General features: G+C 42.0%; 1 protein-coding gene across 7 annotated transcripts in view; it reads left to right on the top strand.

The window, feature by feature from the left end:
• PTAR1 (protein prenyltransferase alpha subunit repeat containing 1) overlaps positions 1-19,665 on the top strand; it is a 183,537-nt gene that overhangs the window by 26,913 nt on the left and 136,959 nt on the right. For 6 of the 7 annotated variants that reach the window (XM_073345205.1, XM_073345206.1, XM_073345207.1 and 3 more), the window contains exons 5-6: positions 2,768-2,981; positions 17,036-17,352. In XM_073345205.1, the coding sequence (XP_073201306.1) occupies positions 2,768-2,981; positions 17,036-17,352 (531 nt within the window). Of the gene's footprint in view, positions 1-2,767; positions 2,982-16,887; positions 17,353-19,665 lie in introns of those variants that run through there. The other variant, XM_073345209.1, reaches the window with a different exon arrangement.

The following is a 19,665-nucleotide window of genomic DNA, read 5'->3' on the forward strand; positions in this document are numbered from 1 at the left end:
ATCCACTCACTCACTATCTAGGAGTGTCAGAGCCATTCCCAGGCAGAAACTGTTCAGCAGCGGGGTGGACTTCCCTTTGAGGTGGGGGCTCCTCCTCCTTCTTACAGTCCTGACCAGGGGTCTCTGCTCCACTGGGCCAGGACAACTGCAGCCTCCCCCACATGTTGTACCCTGGTGTCCTCAGCCACACAGAGAGTTCCCTGCAACCGTAGTGTTAATACTGCCCTGTCCCCAACCCTACCCACCACAGCTGTAAAAATGAAAATCAAAAGAAAATCTTAAAAGTAAAAATAGAAAAAAATTGAATTCTGCCAGGATTAGTTAGACACACATGCACGCACGCATCCCTTTCTGGTATTTTGCTTTAATAGTGTTGGTGTGGAACCAGAATTGAAGAATTTAATTGTAGTTATGCTGGTTTTTAACTTTCTAATCCTGCAATTTCTTTTTACCACCTCTACTTTATTCACGCTATTTGACTGCTTTGCTTTATGTAACTACATTATACAGAATGAAAAGGAAGGTAGATGTGATGGAGAGGAGAGAAATAAGTTGCAAGTGCCATGATTTAGTGATAGCTGCCTCAAACTTCTTCATGTTAGACAATGCTGGACTATTAACTGCACCATGTAATATGTAATGTACCTGAAGTCAAGTATGTCGTTCTCAAACAGTGACATTCTTAAGAAATAAAGAAAAGTCAGGTGTTCCTTCACACACATTTTTGCCCTTCACATTTAGTATTAAAAGTTATTTACCTGGAAATAAAGAATCAGAAGTTAGTTATTTTATGCTTTATTTATGTTAAAGGAATGACTCTTTGGCCATTTAATTTTCCTGCATAAACAGATTTTGTCTCTCATTTTGGGTCTTTGTTACTCACTATGTCCCACTTTTGCATTTTGGCACTTTGAGGTATGTGAGCAGCAAAAAAAACATGTTTGGGTATCATAGGTTTTGCTGCATTTGTGACATGGATCTGCTCTTCTAAATGAAGTAATCAAAGATTGTGGTTTGACCTGCTGCCCTCCTTCAGCTACAATGAATGTCATATCAGAAGCAAACTTACAAATAACAGGCGTGATCCAGTGTTCTTGATCTCAGATTAGAGAGGCAGTCAATTTAAAAATCACATTCCCCTCAAAATTTTATCTACTATTGTTTTCTAAGTAACAGCCAAGGTTACTGAATGATATTTATATATAGTTAGTTTTTCATGTTTCTCCTATACAGTATTTGGTCAGCAAGTTTCCTCTGTTCTTGACGTGGGTTTTGCACACACTAATCGGGGGAGAGAGACATTCTTAAAAAAGAAGCGGGGGGACAGGGCAGGAGAATGTAAAATAACAAAAGTTGGTAGAAAGACTGTGGAGCAGATGGAGTACCTGAAACCACTTTTGTTAAACCAGTTAGATTTCAAGTTGATGCTGTCACTTAGTGAGTTTTATACAATTTTGTAATCTTATGAATAAGCTATTTTTGACTGGTTAACTTTAATTTTTAAAGCTTTATTAAGGAAAAAGTTCACCTTTCTTCAAGCAGATGGAATGACATTGTGTTGGCTCACTGTCATTTCAAATGCTACCAAAGTGGATAAAAGGGAGTAACTTTTTCGGTCTCAGCTGTTAAAGCTTGTTGGTCCTGATCGAGAGTTCCACTCAGCTTTCCATAGAATCCCCTCTTGCAGCACTGTCTGTTTACATGCTGTCGTTGACCATCCTATGTCTGCAATACCTTTTTTAATAAAAGATATTTGAAATTAATTTGATAGGACAAATATACTTGTTAGCAGCTTTACTTTGACACAAAGGTTGTCTAAGCAGTCAGTACATCTATTGTAGTTTTGAGGCAGTGACTTTCTTAAAATGCAATTCTACTCTAAAGTGCCTATTACAAATAAAATACAATGGGGGAATCTGTTTGTCTCAACAATTCCAGCTTAAATGTGACTAATTTCCTAGTAAAAAGGTGTTTTGTTTCCTAACTGCTAGCCCAGCAATCTCTGCCTGGGACCTCCGAGTTAAGCTGGGTTTCTTTTATTTATTCCTTCTATATCATCACCAGTAATAAAGGGTTCTGCAGGAGAAATTGATGCCTGTGTACGTCCATTGCTTTCAGTGTAGCACAAGTGTAACTGATTGGAAATTAGTAAACAGTTCTGTTAATGATACACAAGAAGAAATAGAATCCCATTCAATTGCTCTTAGCTGTAGTGACTCTGCGGGGCTAACGAGTAAAAAGCAGTGAAGTCTTTTTTTCTTTTGTGACTAAAGTCAGTAGATATAACTGAATCCACACAGGGTGCAGATCTGTTGAGTAAGAAGGTATTTGTACATAATCCCTTTTCAGCATAAAACCTCACTTTAACACGATGGATGTCTTGTGAAAAGGGAATTCTTCAAAATCTTATTTAAATATTCCATGATTTTTTTTGGCGAATTTTGTATATTCAGTTATTTTGGTAACTTTTTTTTTTATTGACTTTCCCAAATTCTCAAGATTGGATATGACCAATAACCATAAATAAAAAAGAGAGCTGAAGTTAGACACTGTTAAATGTGTCCATTAACTGAAGACTTTCTGTATCTGAATAGCTCACAGGTTTTATGTTTAGTCTGTTTCTTCCCCCAACCTCCAGTTTACCCTGAATTAAGATGATGGAAAACTCCACATATTTTGGTCAATTTATATAGTGAAATAAGGAACAAAATGTTTTTTTCTCTTAAAACTGCTTTTGCATTGTTAACCCTCTACACCATTTAACCAGACGATGGGTGCTGCAACAACTAATTCAGGAAAACTCCTTGCCAACTCTTGTAACTAAAGGGAACTTGGGAACAATGCCTGTGGAAAGAATTCAACGATTAGTGCAGGAGGAAATGGATGTCTGCTGTGAAGCTGCTGGGAGATACCCAAGCAACTACAATGCCTGGTCCCACCGTATCTGGATTTTACAGCGTTTGGGAAAGCTGGATGTCAAGGTACAATACTGGAATGTATAAACGCCTAAGCAGAATTTATACATTTTAAATCTGGATCATCATAAAGCAATGTGCTGTGAAAGAGGTGGTGTTAAACTGATGTACACAATTAATGCTTTAGAAGAATAAGCATTCCAGGGACAAGGACTGTTCTGTTGCTTTGTCATGTTCTGATCAATATAACTTGCACCCATCTGTTGGTGCTTAATTGATAGAGGGTAAATGAGAGTCTGGGAGATGAAGCAGAGGCCTGAGCATAAATTCTGTGCTGGTGTAATCTGTAAGAGCCCATTAGAACAAAAGATATTATGCAACAGATGTCATTCCAATACTCTTAATATTCCCCTTTTAGTTTCACTACCAGTGTTCTTTCATGTCATTTTGTGATGTCAGAATGTGTGCATAGAGGACTAGTATAGGATAAAGAGACCAGGCAATTCAGAAACAGAAAAGTGGTGCTTATAAGCATTTTCATGAAATTCAAGGACACCCTTCATCCCAGTTTATGCTGAGTTTAATAAATCAGCAATACATCAAACAGGCAGAACAGACTAACTGGCCTTAAATATGCCTTATCAACTTCAGTGGTGATGTCTTGTGAAAATCTTCTAGTTGCACCTCAGGCATGTCCATATGGTTCATCCAAAAATGGAATGCACTGAAGGCCTACAGGAAGGTGAAGTTGTTGACATGTGACATAATCTAAAATAAAAAGTACAATTTTCTAATTACTTTTACACTGTGATTTCTCAGCTGTAAGGTGAGTTCAATGCCTTTATTATGCTGATGCTCTGACCTTCCATGGTAGCTGTTCCTGACTCTGCATTCTTTCACTACCATCACCTCATCTGTGTGGGTTCTATTTTTATTTGAGAGGAGAGTGCTGACTGTGTAGAACCACAAAATCTGTTCTGGGCCTATCACTGGCAGCCTGGGAGGTCATTTTGCTTATACTTTTCCACCTGAGAACATTTTTAAAAAACTGTACGTATTCCATAATAACCTGAAAAGTGTGAGGTAGTCAGACCATCCAGCAGCTCTCCCATCTGTCTCTCAAATAAAAGGTGGGTGTGCAAAATTCAGAACTACGGAATTTGGGGGGTTTATTCATCAGGAATTGAGGACTCTTAGACAAGCCCTTGATGGCTGTATTTTGTGTGTGTGTGTGTGTGTGTCTGTTTTTTTAAATTTCAGTGCAATTAAGTGGCAGCAGTTGTTTGAAGGATGGGGCACCATCTCAAATGCTTTTGCAGCTACTGTTCTCATAGCTGTAGACTATCAAAATAGGTAAAGAGAGAGGCTGCAGCTTGACACAAGTAGCTCTCCTTGGATTTAGAATTTGTCTGGTGTTTCCATTCGTGTACAGCTATGTGAATTGCACTGAGCAATGGCAATTCACAAATAATTATGGCCGTGAAGGAAACGCAGGTCACACACCAGCTCATTTTTATTTTTTGTTTTAAATTTATGTTCTGAAACTCCCTCTTCCCTTTGCCTTCCATCCATCTTTGCAATCATCCCAGTTTCCCTACTGGTCTCCTTTTAATCCTTAGGAAAGATCTTTATGCTGATCCCAGAATCCTTTGTGACAATTGCTGATGCAGCACTTCAGAGGCATTATTGCCATGCTGCATTAGAGGTGTTTGTGGGAACTAGGGGGGCTGTTAAACTTGAGGGAGAGAGAGAACGAGGGAGGTTGGAAGTCTCAGGACATACCTATAATCTAGGGAATGTAAATACATAGAATTGTAAAAAGGACATTTTCAATTTGATGTATTTGTGCATGAACACCCTGAAAAGAATTAACGAAAAGAAAAGATAAGTGGGAAAAAAGGAGACCTGACACTCCCCCCTTCCCTCCCATAAAGGACCATAATTTTGTAGGGTTTTTTTCTAATTTTGTACCTTTGATCAGTTAAATGTATTTAATTCACTGTGAATGCCAATTATAATATTTAAATGTAAACCTGCCTGATTGTGACCAAAAATTAGGTAGCTAGAACTCTTCATGTTTGGTTGGTTTGTTACCCTCACAACTACTAGCACCTGCAGTTTTGCATCCAAGTTGAGGCTCCTTGAAAAATTTAGCCCAAAAATATTATTATTAACATTTACAATATTGTAAACTTTCCTAGAAAGCTGTTGGGTTTTTTAATTATATTTTTTCTAAATCTAGAACGTTTTGAAGCTCATTCTAATATACTTTATTCTTCGAAGGGTATAAAAAATCTCAGGGTACAGTTTGGCCGTAAATGTAGTTGATGTTACAAAATTATAACCAGCGCTTCAGTCTCATTCGCTAAAAGGTAAATATTGTCTGTCTTTGATCCTAAAAATCTCACTTTATTTTATTTTTTAAATTAAAAAAAAAAAAGCTTAGAGTTTACCCAGTAACCCTACTACAGGCTTTAAATATATTATCTGCTTGCAGAATTAAATCATTTGTACACATGGCTCACAGTAAGAGATGGTAACTCAAATGGCTCAATCCTACAGAATATATGTGATTTAGGTTATGCGGGCTGGCTTTGTGATGGATTGACCTAGTCAGCAAAAAGGCCATTGTAATGGGGTGGAGTACCCTGCATGCAGGTCTTTCTTTTAATGACTAACTTTGTCTGGTATTAGAATCCTGAAATGCAGAATTCTTTTTGCTGGCTCTATCTGACATCTGGTCAAGTGAGTCTTACTAACTTCAACCTAGGATATAAAAGAGGTTGGGGGCATCTCTCTGGGGCATAAAGAAAGGTTCTCAGAATAACCAAATACGGGAGGAAGCTGAGATTTATGTGGTGGCAGTGGTGTTTATAGTAACAAAGGCAAATGCTAAGATGGGGATAAACTCACTCCATTTCTGTTATATCTATTCTCTGTTTGGAGCAGGATGGAAGCTCCTTGTACTTGTCTTACCATGGAAGACAAAAAAGAGACGCTTCCCCCATCAAAGCTAGTCAGTCAAGGAGCTGCAGATACCTTCTCACTTTGGTTAGCTGGAGAATAACTCATCTCTTGTGGTGAATGGTAAAGGATGCATTGAACATTATACCTTTAAACACAATTGTCTTTGGTGATCAGTCTAGACATAATCTTGGGTTCTCAGAGAATTGGATGGTAACAAAAGATTGTTTAGCCTTCATCAATGCTTGAGTTCTGTTGCCTCCAATTACTTCTTAGATAGACTCCACAACAGTGGAAGATCCTTGCTATGTTCTACAGACAGTGGGTTTTCTAGGTAGGTCTCAAGAGGCTTGGGGAACTTTTTTTTTTTTAATCTTTCATTTTAAGTAAAAAGTCTGATCATCTCATAAAACTTAGTCAAATGCAGTGTGCGCAGCACAGGCACAAATTACTTAACAGGTTGGGTTTTCTTAAACCGCTCTTGAGGCTGCCATTGCTTTTAGCAAAAATCTCTAAAACTACAGATTACATCTGCCAGAGAGAGGAAGGATGGATGGTCTTGTGGTTAAAGCATAGGACTGGGAGTCAGGAGTTCAGGTTTCTATTCCTGACTCTGCCACAGATTTTCCTGTGTGACTGTGGGCAAGTCATTTTAATCTCTCTGTGCTTCAATTTGTTGATCTGTAAAATGAGAATGTAAACTCTTTTCCAAATGAGCTAGGCAAAGCACATTGAGATCCTCTGGTGGAAAGCACAACAGAAGCGTTTTTATCCTGTCTGGTTTTCTAGTATGTCTGTAGTACAGAATCATACTGCACAGTGTGTGCACAGATTTTTCTTCTGAGGAGCCATGTTTAATAATCAGAGCTGGAAGAAGAGGGAGAGACTTTGTTCACAGTAGTGATTCTGTAGGTGGGGAAGAGTTGGTTTGGGCAGAGACGAGTGCAGGGGTCGGCAACCTTTCAGAAGTGGTGTGCGGAGTCTTCATTTATTCCCTCTAATTTAAGGTTTTGCATGCCAGTAATACATTGAAATGTTTTTAGAAGGTCTCTTTCTATAAGCCTTTAATATATAACTAAACTGTTGTTGTATATAAAGTAAATAAGGTTTTTAAAATGTTTAAGAAGCTTCATTTAAAATTAAATTAAAATGCAGAGCCCCCCAGACCGGTGGCCAGGACCGAGGCAGTGTGAATGCCACTGAAAATTAGCTCGCGTGCTGCAGACCCCTGGACTAGTGCAAGGAACTCTGATTATGCCTAACAGACACATCCAGAGACCTTTGTTGTAAATGAAAAGGCTCCCACTGACTTCAGTTAAATTAAAGTTTCCAGATGGAGAAAATATAGAGATTAAATCCTTTAAAGAAGCTTATCATGTAGTTCTAGATGCATTTTTAGGTGATGTTGAAGTAGAAGAAGCCAGATTTACCAATCTCTCCAGAAATCAGTTCTAGTTATTTAGAAATGTTTCCAAAAAATTGCATCTCTGACTGAACAGAAAACACATCAGTATTAGTATCGGCAAAAATTTATATATATCGTAAGTACAACTTCAGTGTTCTAGGTATTTCTTACAGTTCAGTTAAAAAGCCTGTCTGGAAATTCACTGGTTAGCCGCTTTAAATTATATAGTTGGGCTATTGAACACATTATTTGTAGGGCTGTCAAATGATTAAAAAAAAAGTTGCAATTAATCTCAGTTTTAATTGCACTGTTAAACAATAATAAATTTACATTGGTATTCTATTATAAATATTTTAGGATGTTTTTCTACATTTTTAAATATATTGATTTCAATTACAGAATACGAAGTGTACAATGGTCACCTTATATTTTTATTACAAATATCTGCACTGTAAAAAAATTGAAAAATTATTTTTGTTTCACCTCATACAAGTACTATAGTGTAATCTCTTTATTGTGAAAGTGCATTCTACAAATGTAGAATTTTTTTTTTTTTTTTACTTCAGTCAAAACCAAAACAATGTAAAATTTTAGAGCCGACAAGTTGAAGCATAAAGGGGCATGTGAATATTTAGCATATCTGGAATATAACAGGTTGGATTTGATTTAAATCATTAGTCAGGAAGACTCGATTTAATCATGGATTTCTACATAAAAGTGCATTCTTGTTGGTTTTTATAACCTTAATACATATAGGTTTCATATTTAGAAGGTACACTATGTCACTGGGAGGTGAACTATCTCCAATTCAACAAGTTAATCATTACTATTTGGAGGATTTTTTTGCCATGCTGTATTAGGAGGAGAACATCACCAGACAGACATTTAAATTGTTTTATTTAACTATTTCTCACCTTTCTTTCTCTCTTCCCTCCCACCCCCATCCTACCTACCTACCAACCAACCACATTTTTGCTGTTAAGAAACATGTTACCTCTGGAGACACAAATCCACAGTTTGAGAACTGCAAAACTAAGCATCTTTGATGGTATCTTCCAGACTGAGCACTGAGTCCCATTGGGTAGATAGAAAGATTAACCTAAATCTATACAGAAGCCCCTGGAACCCCATAAAATTGGGTTGCTAATCCATGAACTATTGAAACTCATTTACAAAACTTTTCTTAAAAATTACATGAATATATTGTCTCATACTATAGAATTTATAATCTCTATTCCATGATGAGATATCTTTGAGCTATAATAGGTTTTTTCCTCAAAAAGCATTTTATCAAAAAAATCCTATTGATTTTTATCCACCCTGCATGTAAATAAATACCTTGCAGTGCCGGCTACAACAGTGCCATGCGAACGCCTGTTTTTGCTTTCAGGTGACTTTGTAAATAAGCAAGCAAATGTAAACAAACTTGTTTGTCATATCGATTGGCTGAACCAGAAGTGGGACTGAGTGGACTTGTAGCCTCTAAAGTTTTACATTGTTTTATTTTTGAGTGCAGTTATGTAAATAATAATTATACATTTGTAAGTTGCACTTTCATGATTGAGATTGCACTATAGTACTTGTATGAGGTGAATTGAAAAATACTATTTCTAATCTTTTTTATATTGCAATTATTTGTAATCAAATATAAAGTGAGCACTGTACACTTTGTATTCTGTGTTGTAATTGAAATCAATATATTTGAAAATGTAGAAAAACATCCAAAATATTTATAATATAAATTGGTATTTTATTTAAATTTAATTAAAACTGATCACACCTATTTTTTTAAGCTAGTCACATTTGTTTTGCATTAATCACTTGTGTTAACTGCAATTAATTGACAGCCCTAATTATTTGGTTTCTATCACAATCTATAGTCTAGTATTTAGAACATTATTTTACTGGTTGAAATTCTTTCCAGGAAAAAAGGGTTATTAAATCCCTTTTTAAAAGTGTTTGGTATCCATCAATGAGTAGCTTAGTAAATCAGATACATTCCACCAACATCTTCCTATACAGTGTGGTTTGCTTTTTTAACAGTAGCTCTCACTGTAAATCATCAATAGCCATCGATCTGTAAACATTCAAACAATGTCTTTTCCTTTTTGTGGAATGATGCACTTCCCATATTTTGGCCCTCAAGTCTTTTTAACATATTATGAAAGACCTTGGAAGTAACTCCATTGTTGAAATGGCAGGACGCTTTCCATTGCAAATTCTATTTTTAAGATCTGCAGGTGAGCATATCTCCCATCTGTTTCAGAATGATACTCCCCTGAGTAAGGGGTGAAGAGAGGCCAGCCTCTGCTCAGGAGTCTAAATTTTCATTACTCAAATCCTGCACCTGATGTTCTCCCTCCCATTGAATATCAGTGGACTTCCTCTGATCACAATCCAGCCGCAGTATTTCAGATGTTCTCTGGTAATGTGTTACTACAGACTGATTGTATCCTGAATTAAATAGTATTTCTGTTGGTTCTAAATTTACTGGCCATTCATTTCACTGAAAGACTCAATGTCCCTCTTTTATATGGTAGCATGATAAAAAGGAAGGACTTTTCACTATATCCTTTATAATCATGGACACCTCATTCAAGCCCTGTAAGGTTTTTGACAGGCTAAGTACAACCTAGTTGTTCTCAATTTTTTCATGCTATCCCAGACAGTGAGTACATATCATATTTCAAGTTCTAGCAGATGAACAGAGGATGAATGTGAAGTATTTGGAGTTGTTCCTCCTGTGAAGGAGTTTGGAAGACTTTGTTTAGTAGTTTGCCACTCTCCCAGTAGGTAGAAGCAACTCCTCTGTTAGACTAGATTTTTTTTTTCCCTCCCAACTTTTCACTAGCACTTTTTTTTAAAGCTGTCACTCTGTCCTCTTTAGGCCCCCATGGGATTTCAATCTTGTGCTAGACCCCTTCCACAGGTACTTCTTTCACATCCTTGAGGAAGGTCTCTGAGACTCCTTCCTTTGTAAAGAGTGGGAAAGCTACAAATGCTTTTGTAGTAGATGGTAAATAAGCAAATCTTAGTTCTTCGAGTACTTGCTCAAGTTGATTCCATTCTAGGTGTGCGTGTACCCATGTGCGCGCTCATGTGTCATCCCTACGCCCTCTCAGTTTCTTCTTACTGCCTGTGGTGGTTATTTGGAGCAAGGGCTAGCAGTTTTATCTCTTCTGACTTCAAGCCTTCGGACCTTGTAAATAGTTTGTTTACAGTAGTTAGTGTTAAGTAGTTGTTAAGTGTAGTTAGAAGTTAGAGTTCCAGCAGGGACTTCACCCCAGGCAGGGCATACCCCAGTCTCCAGTGTTTAAGCCCTGCATGGACTGTAACAGGCCTATGCCTATAAGTGACCCTCCAAAGCAGGTCCCTCAAGTGCTTGGGGGAATCACATGTGAAGGACAAGTGTCATATTTGTAAAAAATTTTGACCCAGGATGCAGAAAGAGCAGGATATTCATTTGCGGGCTCTCCTCATGAAGGCAGCCCTTTGTCCAGCTTCCAGGCTATCTCGCCAAGACTCTCCTAGTAACTCGGCTTCAGTGCGCAGCACACAACCGGCACCAGGCTCCACGCAGGACTGCTCCCCGTTGCTGGTGCCAAAAAAGAAAACCAAGAAGCATGGCTCCCCAGCTGTCATAAATATAAAGGGAAGGGTAAACCCCTTTGAAATCCCTCCTGGCCAGGGGAAAGCTCCTCTCACCTGTAAAGGGTTAAGAAGCTAAAGGTAACCTCACTGGCACCTGACCAAAATGACCAATGAGGAGACAAGATACTTTCAAAAGCTGGGAGGAGGGAGAGAAACAAAGGGTCTGTGTGTCTGTCTATATGCTGGTTTCTGCCAGGGATAGACCAGGAATGGAGTCTTAGAACTTTTAGTAAGTAATCTAGCTAGGTATGTGTTAGATTATGATTTCTTTAAATGGCTGAGAAAAGAATTGTGCTGAATAGAATAACTATTTCTATCTGTGTATCTTTTTTGTAACTTAAGGTTTTGCCTAGAGGGGTTCTCTATGTTTTTGAATCTAATTACCCTGTAAGATATCTACCATCCTGATTTTACAGGGGGGATTTCTTTATTTCTATTTACTTCTATTTTTATTAAAAGTCTTCTTGTAAGAAAACTGAATGCTTTTTCATTGTTCTCAGATCCAAGGGTTTGGGTCTGTGGTCACCTATGCAAATTGGTGAGACTTTTTATCCAACATTTCCCAGGAAAGGGGGGGGTGCAAGTGTTGGGAGGATTGTTCATTGTTCTTAAGATCCAAGGGTCTGGGTCTGTAGTCACCTAGGCAAATTGGTGAGGCTTTTTACCAAACCTTGTCCAGGAGTGGGGTGCAAGGTTTTGGGAAGTATTTTGGGGGGAAGGACGCGTCCAAACAGCTCTTCCCCAGTAACCAGTATTAGTTTGGTGGTGGTAGCGGCCAGTCCAAGGACAACGGGTGGAATATTTTGTACCTTGGGGAAGTTTTGACCTAAGCTGGTAAAGATAAGCTTAGGAGGTTTTTCATGCAGGTCCCCACATCTGTACCCTAGAGTTCAGTGTGTGTGTGTGGGGGGAAACCTTGACACCAGCACTGACCAAGAAGGGCCATGGGCCATCGGGCAAAGGACTCAGTTCCGGGCCGCTCAGCCACTCCAGAGCCATGTGGGCATGCTTCCCAGGTTGGGGCCCTTAGCCCCTTAAAGGATCCACCACTGACTCCTGGGAGTGGTAGGGGACCCAAACTCCTGGCGGCATTCGACACCTTCTCAAACTCTCCCAGCACCGAGAGAACAGAGACCTCCACCCATGTCCCCACCATGCATGCCGCAGGAAATGGAAAAGGCTCCCCATGAGCGCAAGCCAGCCACTAAGACCCCTTGGGGTAGTAGAGTGCTGCCAATTCCCCCGAGGCAAGGCAGCGCTTTCCTCCTTGCCACAGATCTCCGGAGTTGCAGCCCAGATCCTCTGGAGCTTTCCCTCCATCACCAGCACCGCAATCACAGAATCCGCAGACTCAGCGCAGATTGCCTAAGGGGAGGTGCCAATCTCCATATTGCTGGCTCCATTTGCCCTCCCACCAGTCATCCTCTCAGCGCAGATTTTGGTTGCCTGCCCTGAGGGAGCACTCCCTGTCGCGACTCCAGTCCTTCCCAGCACCAGTCGCCTTGATATCAACACCAATCCTCTCACTCCAGGCACCAGTCTCCAGCGGTGACTCCCAGCAGGCAGATGCAGGCATCGATGGCACCACTGTGGTCACTGGAAGGGGATTCCTCCAGCATGAAGGACAGTTCAGCCCCTCGCCCAGGCTCCACCAGTGCAATTGGACTCCTGAGGCTGCGTGGCCTTATTGGAGCACATGGGGCATGCCAGTTGTGTTGATGCCCCCTTCGTACCACTCACCTGCCGCTGCCTCAGAGCAAATGTTGGTAGCATTGACGGCACCGGGCTTGGTGTTTGAGTCGCACTTGGAGATAGAGGAGACTGCACTCACCTCTAAACCTCCCTCTCCCATGGGAGAAGATGCCCTGGGGTCTTTCCCCTTGGTACAGTCACCAACTTCATCCCCAGACGAGACGGTCACGGGACCTTCGAGGGCCAGCCCTCCTGGCGACTTTAAAGAACACCAGGCCCTGCTTCGATAGGTGACAGAGAACTTGGGCCCATAGGTGGAGGAGATGGCCAAGCAGGCAGACACCTTGTTCAGTGTCCTCTCAGCCTACGGCCCAGCACGTGTTGCAGTACCAGTGCATGACGGGGTCCTCAAAATTGCCATGGTCTTCTGGCAAATCCAGTCTTCAATCCCTCACCTCCAAAGGGGCTGAAAAGAAGTATTGTCCCAGCCAACGGGTTCAAGAATCTTTTATACCCACCCAGCTCTGGGCTCACTGGTTGTCTGTGCGGCCAACAAAAAAGACAAGCAGGGGCACACCAGCTCAACTCCCAAAAATAAAGAGGCCAAAAGACTGGACCTTTGGGTGGGGGGAGATTTATTCCACTGCCAGCCTGCAATTCCAGGTGGCGAACCGTCAAGCCCTTTTAGGCAGGTACAATTTTAATTTATTGGACTCCCTCCATAAGTTTAAGGAGTCCCTCCCACAGGGTTTGGCTCATGAATTCAGCACCCTAGTGGAGGAAGGCAACGTGGCAGCTAGCTGCTCCCTCCAAATGGCGTGGGACGCGGTGGACTTGGCGGCTTGGATGGTCGCATTGGCAGTGGTTATGCGGTGCAGCTCCTGGCTTCAGACCGCTGGCATTTCCCAAGAGACACAGACTTCGATCCAGAACCTCCCATTCATTGGGAATGGTCTCTTCTCTGAACAAACAGATGCGAGGCTGCATGGGTTGAAGGACGCTCGGGCCACCCTTCGCTCACTGGGCATGCATATGCTGCAGTTTGCACAGAAGCAGTTCTGGTCGGCCCAGCTGCGAAGGCTTTGGCAGCCCCATCAGGGATCTGCTAGGAGAAGGGATAGAGACATGAGTTTTAGTTGTCACCACCCTTCTTCCTCCTGCTCACCCATGCAGCCCGGCCCGGCAAAGCAATCCCGGGGGCCAGAAGCACTCATTTTGAAGATGTTCTCAAGAGTGACATCCCAGTCAATTCCCCGGATCCACCCTATTACTCCAGGCACTGGTCTTCAGCAGTGAGACCCGCTTTGTCTCTACCATTCGGCTTGGTTGTGGATCACCTCAGACTGTTGGGCGCTGGACATAGTATCTCGGGGCTATATCCTGCAACTTTCAGCTACCTCTCCCTCCTACTTTTTCCCGTCCCTCTTCTGTAGAGTGACCAGACAGCAAGTGTGAAAAATCAGGAGGGGTGGGGTAATAGGAGCCTATATAAGAGAGAGACTCAAAAATCAGGACTGTCCCTATAAAATCGGGACATCTGGTCACCCTTCTCTTCAGGGAACTCTCTCACGAGCAACTCCTCATTCAAGAGGTCTAAAACCTCCTGTGCCTGGTGGCGGTGGAGAAGGTCCCTCGGGACATGAAAGGAGAAGGTTTCTATTCCAGCTACTTCCTAATTCTGAAGGCAAAGGCAGGCCACAGACCCATCCTGGACCTGCATCACCTCAACAAGTCTCAAAAAGTTGAAGTTTTGCCTGGTCTCCCTGGCCTCCATCATCCCCTCCCTAGATCCAGGAGACTGGTACACAGCCCTATATTTGAAAGATACTTATTTCCATATTCCTAGGTCACAGACGCTTCCTCCGTTTCGTAGTGGGTGGGCGCCATTTTCAATTTACAGCACTGCCCTTTGGACTTTCATCGGCCCCCAGGGTGTTCACAAAATGTATGGCACCATTGGCTGCTTACCTGGGACACCAAGGAGTCCAGGGCTTCCTGTATCTCGACAACTGGCTCTCAAGGGCAGGTCTCCGGAGCAAGTGCAGAGGAGCCTCGATCTGGTGCATTCCACTTGTCGTGACCTGGGCCTGTTAATAAACAAGAAAAAAAAAATCCACCTTAACGCCTGTCCAGCGAATAGAGGTCATTGGGGTGGTTCTCAACTCCACGCGAGCCAGAGCCTTCCTTCCAGAAGCGCGTTTTCAGGCCATGTTGGACCTGATCTCCCTTGTAAAGAGCCACCCACTCACCTTGACTCTCACCTGCCTGCGGCTGTTGGGCCACATGGCCGCATGTACATATATGGTCACCCATGCTCAGCTCCATCTCTGGCGCCTGCAAGCATGGCTGCCATCGGTCTACATTCCTAACAGGCATGAGCTAGACTGGGTTGTTAGGGTAACAGACCACATCAGGTTGTCCCTGGATTGGTGGTTGGACCCCAGGTCAGTGTAGGAGGGAGTCCCCTTCGCGTCCCCGTTGCTAACCCTGGTCTCTGATGCTTGGGATCTGGACTGGGGAGCCCGCCTGGGGGAGCTGAACACCCAGGGCTGCTGGTTGCAGGAGGATCTGGCCCTCCACATCAACGTCAGGGAGCTCAGAGCAGTTTCCCTAGCTTGCCAGGCATTCTTGCCCCACCTGAAGGGCAAGGTGGTGCAGGTCCTGATGGACAATGCAGCCATGATATTCCATCACCAGGCAGGGCGGTACCAGGTCTTCACCCCTTTGTCAAGAAGATCTCTGCCTTTGGGATTTTTTGTGTGCGGCAAGCCATTCATCTGATAGCAGCGCACCTGCGTGGAACCAGGAATGTCCTGGTGGAGCACCTCAGCAGCACTTTCTCCTCTTGCCATGAGTGGTCACTCCATCTGGAGGTGGTCAGCATAATCTTCCAGAGGTGGGTGACTCCTCAGGTGGACCTGTTCACGTCCAGGCAGAACAGAAAATGCCACATGTTCGGTTCGATCCTGGGAATGGACAGGGGCTCCCTGTCAGACACCTTTCTCATTCCATGGTCGGGGGCACTGATGTATGCCTTCCCACCAGTGCCGCTGGACCAGAGTCCATGTGAAGATCAGGCAAGACAGGGTGGAAGTTATCCTAATAGCCCCCGCATGGCCTTGCCAGTACTGGTTTGGCACGTTGCCAAGCCTTTACATAGCCGCCTGCCTACAACTGCCCCTTGGCCAGATCTGCTGTCACTGAACCATGACAGCCTTTTGCATCTGAACCTGGTGGCGCTGTACTGGACGGCTTGGCTACTGCGCGGCAAAGCACAGACGAACAGGCATCCTCGGCCCGTATCCAGCAAGGTAGCAGGAAACCCTCCACCAGAGCAACTTACCTGGCCAAATGGAAAAGATTCATGAGCTGGGCCTCGGAATGGCATATTCGGGCCAAGCAGGAGAGCCTAGATTATCTGCTGCACCTCGAACTCCAAGGTTTGTCCCTGTCATTGATCAAGGTCCACTTGGCTGCTATCTTGGCTTTCCATCCTCTGTTCCAAGGTCAGTCCATCTTTGCTCATGTCATGTCACAGTTTCTGAAAGGTCTGGAGTGTCTCTACCCGCACATCCGGGATTTCCTTCCCCACCCCAGGACCTGAATCTCGTTTTATCGAAGCTCTAGCTTTCTGCTCTCTCTCCTGCCTCTCTCCTGGAAGGTCTTGTTCCTGGTCGCGATAATGTCAGCCCGCAGGATGTCCGAGATCAGTGTTCTTATTTCAGAGCCGTCCTATACGGTCTCCTACAAGGATAAGGTCCAGCTGTGACCGCACCCAGCGTTTCTGCCCCAGGTCGTTTCCAGTTTCATACTGGCCAGGACACACACTTGCCTGTTTTCTTTCCAAAGTCTTGTGCGTCAGATGAGGAGCACAGGCTACACACCCTGGACGTCAGGAGGGTGCTGGTCTTCCACATAGATAGAACAAGGCTGTTCCGTAAGTCAACATAGTTGTTCATTGCAATGGCAGACAGAATGAAAGGTTGCCCAGTGTCTGCTCAGAGGATTTTGGCCTGTATTATGGCCTGCATCTGCTACTGCTATAGGCTGGCGAAAGAGCCTCCAAGATTCAGAAGTCTGGTCCACAAATAGAGTTATTTTGTATGTAACAATGTCATTTAAACATTTTCTTTTGCCTATGAATTAGTATTCTAAATTGGAAAGTTGTGTATAATGAGGTAATTATTTTGGGAAAGTGTTTATTTAAATGGATGCTTTCATTTTATCATTGTTCTTTTAAACTTACCATTTTCTCCATAGGAGGAACTGTGATGGTGGTGATGATGATAGAGTTGGCGGCAAACTTAAAGGAAGGATTATGGCGGGGGGGGGAATTTGATACAAGAAACAGTATTGGTAAATTTCTTATTTCTATGGATTGGTTAATTTTACTGCTACTTATTTTCAGATTCTCCTTGATGAACTTTCTTCCACTAAACATTGGGTGTCCATGCATGTTTCAGACCATAGTGGATTCTACTACCGCAAGTTCTTAATAAAGTCCTTGATTGGCAGAACTGTGACCGACAATTCTATACTGGTGCAAAATCAGCTGGTAAATGAGCCAATCCCCAGTCTTCCAAAGGATGAAAAAAATGAAGCATCTGAAGCTGTCTGTACAGAAGAACTGAGAGTAGATCTCCCCCATCTTCTAGAGGAAGAGCTGGAGCTCTGCACTGATCTTATTGATACCTTCCCTGGGCATGAAACGCTGTGGTGTTACAGGTAAGAGGGCTTATCAAATAAAACATCCCTTGGAATGATTTTATTGCTTTGAAACTGAAGTCAAAGGGCAAATTGTAATTCTGATTAAAGACACATCTTGGTTAGTAAAGACTAGTTTCCTGCCCTATGCTAAGCCTTTGATTTTTGATTTCCACACCTATCAGAGCTATTAAATAGAAAACCTGACTGGATTTCAGTATCTTGTTGAAATAAGTTATACACATCCTTCCATAGGACAGCATTTCCTCACTCCTTACATTTGAAGGACAAAAGATGACTGCACAGAGTCTCCAAATGTGTGTGGCTAGATAAAAAACAGTGTAGTCAAAGGCACACTGAGTAAGTTGGCTCTGAAAACTAACTTTAGTTGAATAATTGCCCCTTTTCTTCGTTCTTAAATTCAAGTTTGGTTCTACTCTGATCTGGGACTGTAAAAGTGGTATCTTAGCGTTCCATGTTTGCTTTCCATTATTTATATCAAATGTTTTAGGTTAGAAAAAGTCTTTATTTAAACTTACAACCCTGCAGACTAAATGTGGGATCTGAATGTCCAAAAGGGGTCGTCTTACACAGCATCACTATATTCTGCCTTTTGGTAACAGTTGTGCAACTCCATTGCCTTCAGTGTGTTAGTACAGATGTAACTGATTGGCACTGTAATTAGAATGTGGTAAACCATTCTCTCGATGATACAAAAGAGGGAGTGGAATTCAGTTCACTCTTTCTTAAATGTGCTGGCTGGTAGGAGCAAAAAGTAGCAAAAACTTATTTGAACGCTTTCACCTACTCAAGAAATCCAAATTACAGCACTTTATGGTTTCCCTGACATTTAGTGACATGTCAGTTCCCATAAACATTGGGTGAAATCCTGGCCCCACTGAAACCCATGAGAATTTTTCCATTGACCTCAGTTGGGCCAGGATTTCACACTGTCAACATTCAGGTTGTTCCAATACTAAGTGAATACAGCTGGTATGATTTTTTTTTTTTTTAAACTAAGTGTATGCATTTTTTAATGGAAACTTTTGTGGCAGTTTTGACTTGGATGAATAGAAAATTTCAAGAAATCTTTCATTTTGGGTTTTGTATTTTTTTCTTTTCACCTATTGCTGACAGGTCAGCATAGTCATCGTGGGATTTTTCCAAATTGAAGAGCTGGACGTTAAAGAATTTTATTTTAGAAAAACTTATTTTTTGAAAATGCAGATAAATGTGGTAATAGACCAATTTTTCACTTTTCAAATATTGCTATTTTGAAACCCAGGAGAATCAAAACCTTTCTGAAAGCTTCAAAAGTTTAGCAGAAATTGTTGTTGACTGATTTATTTTTTGGCGTCCCCTCTTCCCCCCCCTTATCGGTAGTGCACTGCTCATTTTAAAAGCTCAGAAGTCACAAAATGAAACAAGACAGTGTTGAGGCACATTGGTAGGACAATTAGGGTAGCTTGCACTGCAGCTACTGATCTGGCACCTGTCATGAACACTAAAATCGTTGTTTTTAAAAAAACCTAAATAGTTTCCTCCATCAATTTAATGGAAGAGATCACATTCATATTGCACTGAAAATATGGAAAATTGTTGAAAAAAGTTACTGTGTATGTGTAGACATTTCTCCAAAATAAATCCCTGCTTATGTTTGTGACAACCTCCATCCTGACATTAGTGTTTTGAGCTGGGAACCTCTGACCTGAAAGCATGACTTTTTATTGCTTGAGCTGAAGAATTGGGATCTCTAGCTGAAAGTTGTAAGAGACCCATATCCTCTGTGGATCTGGCACAGAGTGGAACACGTGCACTGATTAATTGGTTACAAGTGCACACCTGCTGTGGGGTTTGGTAAGTGATGCTAGTGAAGATACTAGATTAACAGAAGTCTCCTGGAGACAGAAGTCTTCTGTTTTAACTTGGGGATGGGTACAACATGGGCAGCAACAGAACACTGCATGGGCAATGAAAGGAAGCATGTATTTCCACCTGGACTTAAGGAACTCGGTCTGAATTCTCAGTGCTTGAAGTCTGCTGAGCTTGTTGCTCAAAATGTCAATTGTGATGGTGGTTATAGTGCTCTGATGTTTGCATCACAAGGAAGTGACATGAAGCTACCCACTCAGCTGAGAGGTATGTCAAGTACCAGCTGTTGAACGGTAATAATTTTTGGTTACTATTTAGATCAATCATAGAGAAGTGAAAGGCTTCATATTCCATTGCCTAACAGGAAGTCATCCCTTTTTTCCCACCTTTGCAAAATAAGCTGATTTTTGGGGTGGGGTTTGCTCAGAGGGCATATTGAAATGTAATTTCAGTTACTTTAAT

The sequence above is a fragment of the Lepidochelys kempii genome, chromosome 5, assembly GCF_965140265.1.
Source record: "Lepidochelys kempii isolate rLepKem1 chromosome 5, rLepKem1.hap2, whole genome shotgun sequence".
Taxonomy (NCBI): domain Eukaryota; kingdom Metazoa; phylum Chordata; order Testudines; family Cheloniidae; genus Lepidochelys; species Lepidochelys kempii.